At 43.0% G+C, this 12,740-nt stretch overlaps 2 protein-coding genes across 5 annotated transcripts in view; one reads left to right on the forward strand and one right to left on the reverse strand.

Annotated features, from left to right (window-relative positions):
- NET1 (neuroepithelial cell transforming 1) overlaps positions 1-5,635 on the reverse strand; it is a 60,110-nt gene extending 54,475 nt beyond the window's left edge. Inside the window, exon 1 of the mRNA XM_027592818.2 lies at positions 5,381-5,635. Coding sequence (XP_027448619.1) covers positions 5,381-5,508 — 128 coding nt within the window. The 5' untranslated portion in view covers positions 5,509-5,635. The remainder of the gene's footprint in view (positions 1-5,380) is intronic.
- TUBAL3 (tubulin alpha like 3) overlaps positions 1-12,740 on the forward strand; it is a 40,768-nt gene that overhangs the window by 12,219 nt on the left and 15,809 nt on the right. Inside the window, exon 1 of one of the 4 annotated variants that reach the window (XM_027592823.2) lies at positions 4,376-4,935. The exons of 1 other annotated variant lie outside the window; for it this stretch is intronic. The gene's annotated coding sequence lies outside the window, so the exon portion shown is untranslated. Of the gene's footprint in view, positions 1-4,375; positions 4,936-5,058; positions 5,198-12,740 lie in introns of those variants that run through there. 2 more of the 4 variants (XM_027592825.1, XM_027592822.2) reach the window with 2 other exon arrangements.

The following is a 12,740-nucleotide window of genomic DNA, read 5'->3' on the forward strand; positions in this document are numbered from 1 at the left end:
TAATGAAAAAAGGACAAATAACCCAATTTAAAAAACGGGCAAAGGATGGTCCGCCAAAAATGGCCACATGATTCCATTCAAATGAAATGTCCATAACAAGGGAAATACATAGAGACAGAAAGTAAATTAGAGCTAGGGATAAAGGGGGGGGGGGTTAGGGAGGGGGATGATAACTGAAGGGCATGAGGTTTCTTTTCAAGATTAAAAGAAAATGTTCTAAAATTAACTGTGGTGATGGTTGCATATACCTGACTACATAGAAAAACACCGTACACTTTGAATGGGTAAAATTGTATGGAATGTGAACCCTGTTTTAAAAAAGCCAATCATACGTTGTCTGTTGTTTTTCAAATTTGTGTATAGTGAGTTTATCTACAGAAAGTTTTATATTTACATACATTTATACACCAGTCTTTCTCCTTACGATTTCTGGATTTGATGTTAGCTTAGTTATTTCTTGCTCAACTATTAATTGATACTACCCTGTCATATTTAATGTATTTTTGTAGATGTCTTACATCCTTTCTGGAAAATGGAATATAGATCAGTTACTTCACTCCCTGGTTTGCCTCCAAGGTTCTTCTAACTTCATTTCTATCCTCATGCGGCCTGTGTTACCACCCTTTCCTCAGCGGACCTCATTTCCACCTCCAAACACAAAAAATGGAAGCCTCAAATTCCTTCTCACAACCCACCCCATTCCCCAAAACTTACCTAAAGGTATACCATCCATAGCTCTTAGCCAGGCTAAATTCTCTACACTTAATTTGAATTCCATCCTTTTCTGCCTTCTTGGCTGCTTGCTTAATCATCCCTTCTCTCCTGTCTCTTCAACTTCTCCCTCTACCTATCTCCCAAGCATATCAAGTTTATCCCATGTCTGCCCCACAAAATTGTGTTGCCTCCCTCCATTATTTCTTGCCTTCCTGTTGCAGTGAAACTTCTTCAAAGTACAATTCACACTCAATATTTCTTGTTTTCCAATCTCATTGCCAGCTCTCAGATTCAAACACTCATCATTTTTCACCCAGGATACTTCAGACTGACTTCCCACCAAGTCACTGTATATATTTGGGATGTTAAATTTGGTATCCATAGTTGGACTGCAAAGGACCACAAATCTGAAATTTTACGTATATCAGCACTTTTTTGGGAATAGTTTTTATAAGACTTAAGGAGTGTTATGGCCCCAATGTTACCTATTTTTTTTTTTAAGATTTTATTTATTTGAGAGAGAAAGCGAGAGAGAGAGCACAAGAGGGGGTAGAGTCAGAGGGAGAAGCAGACTTCCCACCGAGCAGGGAGCCGGATCCCGGGACTCCAGGATCACGACCTGAGCCGAAGGCAGTAGCTTAACCGACCGAGCCACCCAGGCGCCCCTTACCTATTTTTTTCAACGAAGGCAGAACGACCTTTTATTTTTTTTTTAAAGATTTTATTTATTTATTTGACAGAGAGAGAGAGAGAGAGTTAGCGAGAGGAGGAACACAAGCGGGGGTGTGGGAGAGGGAGAAGCAGGCTTCCCGCCGAGCGGGGAGCCTGATGCGAGGCTCCATCCCGGGACCCTGGGATCACGACCTGAGCCGAAGGCAGACGCTTAAGGACTGAGCCACCCAGGGGCCACCAGAATGACCTTTTAAAATGCAAATAGGATCATGTCATTGGCTTGTCTTTCAGTATCTCCCCATCACCTTGAAGACAAAACCCAAACTGGGCGCCTGGCTGGCTCTGTTGGTTAAGCGACTGCCTTCGGCTCAGGTCATGATCCCGGGGTCCTGGGATGGAGCCCCGTATCGGGCTCCCTGCTCCTCGAGGAGCCTGCTTCTCCCTCTCCCTCTGCCTGCCACTCCCCTTGCTTGTGCTCTCTCTCTCTGTGTCAAATAAATAAAAAAAACCTTAAAAAACAAAAACAAAAGCACCCAAACTCTCATGGCATACGGGGGCTCCTTCAAGATGTGGCTCTCACCTCTTTAGCATCATCTTTCATCCCTATTCCTAAGTCCTCCCCCACACAATTAGCATCTAGTCACAGCCAACCAGGTACGGTACCTGGAACTCATGCTCATTTGCCTCAGGGCCTTTTAGCATGCTTCTCCCCCATATGAAACCACCCATTTACACCTCTCTAAACTGGTCCTCCAAGACTCTGGGATTTCAATAGGAAATCATTTTCTGTTCCTTTTATAAGTACTCCTTCTATTTGCATCTATGGCATCCTGTGTATATTTCTACAGTAATTTTTATCACAATTATAATTATTATCTTTCTTCCCTATCAAATTATAAATTCTTTTAGAGTAAGGATAGTATTTTCCATCTCCTATTTCTAGTGTCTTACATATTTCCTAATAAGTCATATCTCATTCTCTTCACAAACCCTGCAAACATTCTAAATTCAGTATTTTAACTAGTCTACGATTGCCAGATTTAATGGTCTTTTTATGTCTTATCTAACTTAAACTTGCTAGTCCTTCCTTATCAGTATAACGTTTGATATAGTCTACCATACCCTCTTTCCTGAAATCCTCTCATTTGCCCTCCTAGATGCTGTTCTTATTTGATTCTTTTCTTACCTCACCAAATGCTCCCTCTGAGTATCCTCTTTACCCTGACCTTTAAATGTTGGGAGTGCCTCAGGAGTTAGTCTTCAAACTCTTCTTTATACTATCTAGATAACTTCCCAGTTCCATGATTTCAAGTCTATATGCTCACAACTCTCAAATTTGTATCTGGTTACACAGGTGGGTTCGCTTTCTGAAATTTAACGGAGCTAAATATTTATGATTTGTGCACTCTTTCATTCAAGTTTTTAGTTCAATAAGAGGTTAAAAAAGAGAAAAAAAAAAAGCAAAAAAGAGGGTAATGACTAGAATAATGTATAGAATTGTTGAATCACCATATTGTACACCTGAAACTAATAAAACACTCTATGCTGTACACTTCAATTGAGAAAAAAGAGAAAAGAAAAAGAAAAAAAACTGTGATGAACTCTTTAATAAGAGTCTCAGAACCGACCCCAAAGCAAACTTTTTCCATAGTCTTCCTTCTGAGAAGAGTAAAACCCATCCTTCTAGTGCTCAGGCCAAAAACCTCAGTGATCCTTCCACTTTTTCTCTTAACTCCAGTTAATCGATCTGCAAATTCTGTCAGCTCTATTTTCAAACACATCCCAAATATGAATATTTTCCACATCTCCCACTCTGATATGATGTCTCAACTGCAATACCCTCCCTAACTGGTCTGTGCTTGTAACAGTCACAGTGGTCCTTGTAAATATAGATCACATAATTTCCTCTTGCTTCCCAACTAGTTTAAATTTAAAGTCATTTCAGTGGTCTCCCAGGAACTGCATCATCTGCCCCAGCCATCTCTCTGACCTCTTCCTCTGCACTTCTTCCCTTTGTTTCACTCCACTGGGCTTGGCTTCTTTGCAGTTCCTTAAACACACCAAATGAGATTCTATTTTAAGACCTTTGCACTTGCTGCCCCTCTCTCCAAATATTCACATGGCTTAGTTCCTTAATTTCTTCAGATCTCAAATGTCATCATCAGAGAGGCTTTTCCTTCTGCTCTTTAAAAAAAAACACTGGGCGCCTGGGTGGCTCAGCCGTTAAGTGTCTGCCTTCGGCTGGGGTCATGATCCCAGGGTCCTGGGATCGAGCCCCGCATCGAGCTCCCCGCTCAGCGGGAAGCCTGCTTCTCCCTCTCCCACTCCCCCTGCTGGTGTTCCCTCTCTCGCTGTGTCTCTCTCTGTCAAATAATAAAATCTTAAAAACAAAACAGCAACACTACCCCTTCCTTATGACTATCCATGCCTTAATTCTCTTCACCGCATGACCACCGGATATTATATATATTTGATTATTATCCTTCTCCCCCATGAGAACAGGGACTTCATGTGTTTTATTCACCAGAATTCCCAGTATCTACAACAATGTCTGGAAGGTGCTCTACAGTATTACGGAATGAACGTAGAATGAATTTAACACTGCCTCTGTTTGATATTTCTGAAATTCTATTTTCCTTGGCCAGTCTTTCCATCTCTCAGTCTGAGTTGACGTTTTTCTCTCTGCTCTTTCACTACCTCTTAAATAGAGGCTGGAATCAGTACAAAGATTTTACAAAGGTATATTAAGACAAGGAGTACCCTAAACTTCAAAATAACAAAAATCAGTTTCTAATGGAAAAAAACAAAAACAAAAAGAAAAACAACCCTAGATTTCTGCAGAGTAACTTAACAACGGGTTTATAAATGCCTTCCTGGTAAGTAAGGTGTCCTGGTAAGTAAGGGATCAGCACATCCAGCTAGAACTGGAATATAAATATGCAGGGGGCTGTAGTTTGCCCAAAGCAATACGTGAAACGGACCGTAGGGACTTCTGAAATGATGAGCAGATGTGGAATTCTTACAGGCGAAAACCAACGAATGACAGTTAACTCATGTCGAGAGCTCTCTGCGCAGACACTCGGACACCCGGCACATGTCACCATTTCCAGGAAGCGGGTACTAGTACCGTCTCCCTGGTACAGATGAGGACATAGCCTTAGACACGACAGGTCCGACACGCAGTCACGACCCTACCAGCCCCAACACTGAGCGAAAGCCAAGTGCTCAGGCCTTCTGTCCGGCGCTCCTCTTCCAGACACGGCCTTCCGAGACCCTCCAGGGCCCACCTTTCCAGACTCCCGAGACACAGTGGGAAACGTGCGAACAGTGAAAAAGTCAGCGGCCATGCTCTGCCATCTCTTCAGCCGCGAGGCTGGAACCCGGAGCTGGGCCCGGTTCCCCAACGTGGCCGGTCCTCGGAGACAAGAACTCTGGCGTCCCGCCAGACACTGCACGTGAACGCTCGCTTCCAGGCGAGAAGTTTCGGGGCCCGCGACAAGCCGGCCGGCTCCGGGGACCAAGGCGCTTCCCGGAGCCCGCAGCCTGCAGGTCAGTCTCCCGGTGCGCGCTTAGGACCCGCCCCCGCGGCAGCCCCGGCCCCGCAGCGGCGGACGGTCCCACCCCCCACCTCCGCCCGCCGGCGCCGCCCCCCACCCCTGGCGCCCGGGGGAGGCGGGGGCAGGAGGGGCGGCAGCAGCCCGCGCCCCGCCTGAGAAGGGCCCGGAGGAGGAGGGCCAGCAGCCCGCGCCCTCGGCCACGGCCAGGAGGAGGGGAGGACGAGCAGGAGGAGGAGGAGGAGGAGGAGGAAGGGGTGAGTAAAGAGCGCGCACCCCTGCCCGAGGCAGGTCTGGAGGAGGAGGAGGAGGAGGAGGAGGAGGACGAGGGAGGGGAGCAGCTCGCACCTCCCCGCGCCCCTCCGCTCTCTCCCCCCTTCCCCGCGCGGCCTCGGACCGGACGCCCGGGACCCCAGGTCGCCGCTGCCTCCCGCGCTTACCGGCCGTCCGGCTCAGGCCTCGGGGTGTCGGCCGAAGGTCCCCCGGCGCCGCCCGCGTTGAGCCCGGAGGCCCGGCGGCTTCGCCTCCGCGGCCGGGGCTGCTTCTGGGCCGCCAGCTCGGGCTCCATGGCGCGAAGGGGGGGTGGGGGTGGGGCGGTGGCCGGGTGCCCGGGAGACCCGCTGGGACGGGCACGGCGCCCGACCACTTCTGCCCGGAGAGCAGTTCCTGTCAGGAGGGCGCCGCCACCGCCGCCGCCATCTTCCGGGGTTTGAAAATGGCGGCCGTGCGGCGGCCAGCCAATCGGAAGACAGCAGGCGGTTGCTAGGAAACGTGAAGTCCCGCCCCTTTGGCGCGGAAGTAGAGGCTGGAAAGGCAGGATGGTGGAGGGTGACAGCCCCGCACGTTAGTGGACGGCCTTGGGTTTAGTTCAGACTGCACTTCTAAATCCCCAAGGCCTGATTCCTACTTCACCGTTCATTAGGACTTTCGCCACAAGCCAGGGCGAATTGGAAACATGAGGTCTTTCTTAGTATCGGTGGAGAAGAGGGATTGAAAGTGATGACCTAAACTAAGATTTGGTGGTTGGCCACCATACACGCTAAATTATTCCTGTCGATAAGTCCCCAGTTACCACAGGTAATGGAAATGCGTTCTCGGGCCGTCTCTAGGAAACCACTAAAATCTGATCGTGAGTCGTCCTCGGGAGACAGAGCCCCTCGGTGGCAAAACGGAGTGAAGGTGCCTTCATCCTCTAAGTCCATGAAAGCGGCAAAAAGTACAACATCAAGTAAAGGGCCTTCTCAAGCAAAAAAGACGATCGCTCAATAGCACATTCTTTGATTTTTAGTATTGTTTTTTATGTGTCAAAGGCTTAACAAGTAGCTTCTCCTTTGACGCTACAATTCCATTTCTGGAAATCTAGCCTAAGGAATAAAATTGTATATACCCCGAAGGGGGGCAGAATGTGCTCTAGGCACTTGAACAACACCAGGCGCAAAAAGGGCATTCTGATCTCCCCTTTTCTTCTCGAAAGCTGGGGATTAAAACTTCCATGTTGAAAGCTGCCCTCCCTGTAACCACGAAGAAAGAAACATTCTTCTCAACAGAGATTGGGGGGTCAGGAGGAAGCCCAAGGAGAGAGAATTCTGTAGAAGCAGCACTTGTTAAAGTAACTTTTACCTTCCTTTGGTCTCCTCATATATTTCAGCTACTTTTTCCCCAATTGCCTCTTTTCATCTGACCTAGGCTAAAAGCACTAAGGTTTTGCCAATTCTTTGGGTCTTCATTTTCCTATCGGGGCTCCCGTGTACATGTGAAAATGTATTTGCTTTTCCCCTGTTAATCTATATTCTGTCATTTTAACTCTCATCCCCACCCGGACACCCTGAGAGGGTAGAAGTGATATTTTGTTTTCCCTACAACATCAAGGTATTAATGGCACTGATGTTATAACATCAGAAGTAAAGACAGTCTAAATAAACAATGGTAGGGAAATGGTTAATTATAGTTGATCCACTGGAAAGAATATTTTCAGCCAATAAAAATGAACTATGACGTGTATATTAGGATAAGTACTGTAATTTTGAAATAAAAACATGGAACATAGAGGTATATTTAGTATATTCTGAGTTATGAATTGTAAGAGATTTAACAGGAAGAAGATGCAGTCAATATTAAAATATCTCTAAGTAGTCAGACTATGAGTATTGAATTTTTTTTTACTTTCTTGTATTTCATAATTTTTTACATCATGAGATGCTGAACTTGAATTACATTTATAACACAGGAAAAATTCTTGTGTTATAAGAATCATGTTGAGACATTCTACCTTATCCTATTCTCCACCAAAAATTAAAGAAGAAAGTATTGCTTTGCAGCAGTTAGAGTAAAACAGTACAGAAATGCTGTCTAAGGAGCTGTTTTTGCTTTTTTTTTTTTTTTTTTAAAAGAGCCTGGGTGGCTCAGTTGGTTAAGTGGCTGCCTTCGGCTCGGGTCATGATCCTGGAGTCCCAGGATCGAGTCCCGCATCGGGCTCCCCACTCAGCAGGGAGTCTGCTTCTCCCTCTGACCCTCCCCCCTCTCATGCTCTCTCTATCTCATTCTCTCTCGCAGATAAATTAAAAAAAAAATCTAAAAAAAAAATAATAAAATAAAAGATTAAAAAAAAAGAAAAGAAGTAAATCTCTATACCCAACGGGGGCTTGAACTCATGACCCTGAGATCAAGAGTCACATGCTCCTCCCACTGAGCCAGCCAGGCACCCCTAAGGAGCTGGTTTCCACCCAAACACAGACTTACAAATATTATCTTGGTGGGGGTGGGGGTTCTCTCTCAAAGATTATTTCAACAACTAGTAGACTGATAGAAATTAGTACACAAATCAATAATTCTAAAACCCATTCTCTTACATTCTGTAAATAGATCAAACTCTCTTTTTGTAAAACTACTCCCCAAGTGATGTATATCATGCTTGTTTTAACAACCGGTAAGGTCATACAGTATGTACTGTATGTAAGTGGGGTCACAGAGGGAAAATGCTGGGAATGCAGTTTTTTTTTTTATTCTGCCACTTCCGACGGTCTGCCTGACCCCTCTGCACGACGAATACTTCAGTTCTATCCCCAAGCCCTCAGACGCATGTTTTGCAGAAAAATCAGAATGAGAAGAATGTTTTAAAGATACCAAAGCTGTGCTTTCTTAAACTGCCAATGGGGATGTTACTCTGATGGTAAACATATTTGATGAAGAAAACGTCCAATCATCTATCTGACCAGCAGAAGAGTATTTATAGGCACAACAGGGCAGACTATTTGAAATCAGGTTTATTGTTTCTTAAAATCTATCATGTGTGTTTGTGTGTAGGGGAAGGGAAAGTTGTTCATTTTTTTTTTTTTTGCCTCTATCTATCATCTATTTATGATCTTGGTTTGCTTTTAGATATTTCAAGGAGAAAAACAGTAAAATTGGAAACTGGAATGTCAGCTGGGGGCTTTAAAAAGAATGGAACTTGGGAAGAAAAATGTGTGGCCAGGAGAAGCACAATTAATTGGAAGTAGTTTGAGGCAAATTGCTTTTATGCTTAGACCATCTTGGGAGGAGGCCATTGAAGTTTCAAAGTACCGAGTTATGTTAGTCGTGGGGGAAGAGGGAGGAGAGGGAGGAGAGGGAGAAAGGTAGGGATGTGGGCACGGTGGGGGTGGGAATGGCAGTGGAAAGTGATTCTGGCTGTGGCTGCCAGGGCTGCCAACGGAGAATTAGCAAAGATAACCTCAGAAATGTCAGAATATCAGTCAGAATTATTTCTCAGAGCTGCAGAATTTTTGTTGAACAGGAATTTCTTGCTTAGAAGGTTTCTTTTTTCTCAGTCACTTAGCCAGTGAGTTAACTGGCCTCTATTAAAAAAATACTTAAGAGAGGAACTTTGTAAAGATAGGGAATCCTAACCACACACACCACACTTTTATACTTGCAAGTTTTTTTCACTCTCTTTCAAGACCTGAGGACCACCACCCCATGTGTCAGTGAGGGTTCTACCAGAGAAATAGAGCTAGTAATAAATAAATTTTTATTTATGTCTATATTTATATAAAAATGGAGAATTATAGAGAGGAGAGATTTATTTATATTTTTATATGTATATGAGGTAATGAAGTAGTATATTGCATATTTACATGGAGATGTATTTCATGGAATGGTTTATGTGATTGTGGGCACTCTAAAATCTGATGTCAGTAGGACAGACTGGAAGCCTGGCAACTCTTGGGTAGGAGCTGAAGGCTCTGCTGCTGCTTTGCTCCTAAGGCCTTTCAACTGATTAGATGAGGCCCACCCGCATAATCAAGGGTAATGTTTACTTAAAGTCAACTGATTGTCAGTGTTAACTGTATCTACAAAATGCCTTCTCAGCAACACCTAGATTAACGTTTGGTTGAATAACTGAACACCACGGGCTAGCCAAGTTGATACATGAAACTAACCATCACAACAGAAGACTTCTCCAGACTTGAAATTCCAATTATTATTAGTTTAGGGAACTTTATTCCTTTAGGATTTAGTCTTTCAAGGAAGAAAGGAATTACTAAAATAATAATAATAATAATACTAAGATGCATTTCTTAAGTTATATTGCAGAAGAGATTTTTCTAATTTTGTTCTAATTCCTTTGCAAATCTACATTCATCATAGCTCTAAGTGAGGTTGAGAATTAAAAAAAAAAAAATAATGAAACATACTGAATGTGTCAGTGGACCAGAAATGAGATACTCAAATCATCTGATTTCCTCTTATCTTGTTTCAAACTAAAAGTAATCAGGGGCCAATGGGAGAAATTTGACACAGCAACAAAATAAACATGATTATGATTTTATAAAACAGAACTGGCTTACTCTTTGTCTTTATTGTATGGAACCACCAGAACCCTAAAAGTTCAGGGGATTATTGGCAGATAGAGACAGATAGGATTGACTTTATGAAGATCAAATTCTGTGGCAAGTAGAACTCATAAATTCAGGAGAAAACTGCTGGAGAACACACGATTAAAGGAGCTCCCCATGCAGAATCAACAGATACAAGATGTTTAAATGATTTGTTGGAGCCATTAAATTGGAAGGTACATTTGGAGCTGGTGAGTCAATTCTCCTCTTCCCCCTCCTCTGCTTATGAAGTATACTTGCCCATAGGCTAAAGCAGTGAGTGAGGACCCAGAGCTGGAAACATGGAGCAGTGCCTCAGGAAGCTGAATATTCCAGGGAAGATGGGGAACACTAAAGCAGAAGACAGATAGAAGCCACTCTGGCCGTACATTCCAACCTTCCTCCTTTATCACTAGAAACGGGCTATAGAAAATAGCACATACAGGCTGGCAAACAGAGGTCTAAGAGAAACTGGATAAAAGACAAAACCACAACTGTTAAAAGATTTAAGGAAAACCTTCACAATGAAAGACATCAAAAATCCTAAAGGAGGAAGAATTAGAACACAAGGAAAGAGTAAATAATGCAAACAGAAGAACTTCAAAGGGAGACGTGAGATGCCAGTTCAGCCATGAAAAAAAAATACACTAAAACTCTGGTCATTTAAAATAAAAATTAACGGGGCACCTGGGCGGCCCGGTCAGTTGAGCGTCTGCTTTCGGCTCAGGTCATGATCTCAGGGTCCTGGGATCAAGCCCCGCATCGGGCTCCCAGCTTGGCAGGGGGTCTGCTTCTCCCTTTCCCTCTCTGCCCCTCCACCTGCTTGTGCTCACTCTCTGTCAAACAAATAAATAAAATCTTTAAAAACCATAGAATAGAATAAAATAAAAATAAACCAAAAGACACATCAATAGCAGAACCAACACAGATGAAAAGCAAATTAACTAGCCAAAAGTTCTAGCTGAGGCATTTTCCAAGAATACAATGCAAAGAGCAAGAAAAAGGGAAGTATGAAAGAAGAATATAGAGTCAAAAGGGCAGAACTAAAAATCTCAAGTTCTATCTAACAAGAGTTCCAGGACAGAGAACAGGCAGTATGGAGAGAAGGAAATAATCAAATAAAAAGCCCAGGCCCAAGAAAATAAGACCTGAATACTAGAAGTGTCCTCCAAGTACGGAACGAGGTGATTTAAAAAAGATTACATGTAGCCACATCATGGAAATTTTCATGTTAGAAGAAATAAAGAGAAAAATCATAAAAGTTTTCAGAGAAAAATAAGCTATCTACAAGTAACAAAGAATCAGAGCAGTATAGTATTTTTCATCAGAAAGGAGGAATAATGGTCAATATCTTCAAAGGTTTGAGGACATATGGTTTGGAACCTAAAATCCCATATTCAAACAAATTGTTATTATTTAAGGGTGAAGAAAAAGTGAGCACATTTTTGGATCTGCAAGAACCTCTCAAATGTACCATCTGCATAATTGAAAGAATTACTTGCATGTATAATCCAGCAACGTGATTAACAAATCCAATGAGAAAGAATAAGTGGGTTACAGGAAGCAGTAGCGTATAAAGAAGCCAGTATGATTTATATTTATGCCTAAATAATTTTTAATGGCTAGTGCAAAAAATTTATTTTAATGACACTTTGTCACCAAAATTCCAGATATTATCAATTTTGGAAGCAATGGAAGTGACGATGGCATTAAAAGGGGAGCCTGGCTGGTTCAGTTAGTGGAGTATATACTACTCTTGATCTCAGGGTTGTAAGTTTAAGCCCCACATTGGGCGTAGAGATTACTTAAAAATAAAATCTTAAAAAAATTTTTTAAAAAGTGGGGAAGATTGAAAATATGTGTGTGCGTGCATGCACGCACATGCGTGGACGTGTTTTGGCGGGTAATATATTTCTAAAAGACTAAAATATATAAGATTAACATAATATATAAATTGGCAAATATAATCAAATTTGCATGTTAAAAATTGGAGAGTAACAGAAGTACTGGAAAATGGGCTACAACTTACAAACCACTAGAAAAAAAATTGTGGTGTGCAAAGAAAATTCAGTCAATCAAATTGGAGGAAAGTGAGAAAAGAAAAAAAGCCTAGTCAGTGGAAAACATAAAATAAGGCAAGAATATACTCAGGCATACTGGTAATCACAAGCAATGCGAACACACTACATTTTCCCACCGAAAGACTCTTCACCATCCTTACAAGAGACACATCCACAACAAGTTTAAAAATAAACAATTGGAGTTCCAGCTCCAGTAATATAACGGGATAAGTTAGTTGGACCCCTTTGACCACTAAGTGAAACTAAAAATACCGACTGACACACGAACATATCGAAAGCATTGATGAGTGAGATAGTAAAGCATTACATGGCCAATTGCTGAGGAAATATGAGAGAGATACGTGGGGGCCAGAAGCGCCCTCTTGTGTTAAAGGAGCTTGCCAAACCGGGAAGCATCAGTTTTCAGGGACCCAGTGAGCACAAGGGAGACGACTCAATGCCCAGGGCCCAACCCAAGACAGCTTCATAGGAGATCCTTCTCCATAAAGTTCAACTCCCAAAACACTTTTAGAATAAGGGCAAGTCCACTCCCTACCCAAGAGATGACGAGGTTTTTCCCTGGCGTTGAGCAGAGCAGGACATAGGGAGGGATTGCCTCTCAGAAGTTAGAACTACAAGCTGACCCTAGACGAAAAGGTAGCCTAAAATCACTTCACTTGGATAGTCTGAAAAATAAACCTTCAGTGAATCAATTTAAACAGATAACGCCCCCTACGTGCCTTGCAGAAGTAAACGCAAATTGTCTCTGGAGAAACGTGTTCATCCCAGACCTCAAAGACTCCCTTCAAATAACTTTTCAAAGAAAACCAGAAGCTCACAGTCAAAAACAAGTACATAAGGAAAAAAAAAAAAAGCCAGTGTTGGTA

Source organism: Zalophus californianus, chromosome 9, assembly GCF_009762305.2.
Source record: "Zalophus californianus isolate mZalCal1 chromosome 9, mZalCal1.pri.v2, whole genome shotgun sequence".
NCBI lineage: Eukaryota > Metazoa > Chordata > Mammalia > Carnivora > Otariidae > Zalophus > Zalophus californianus.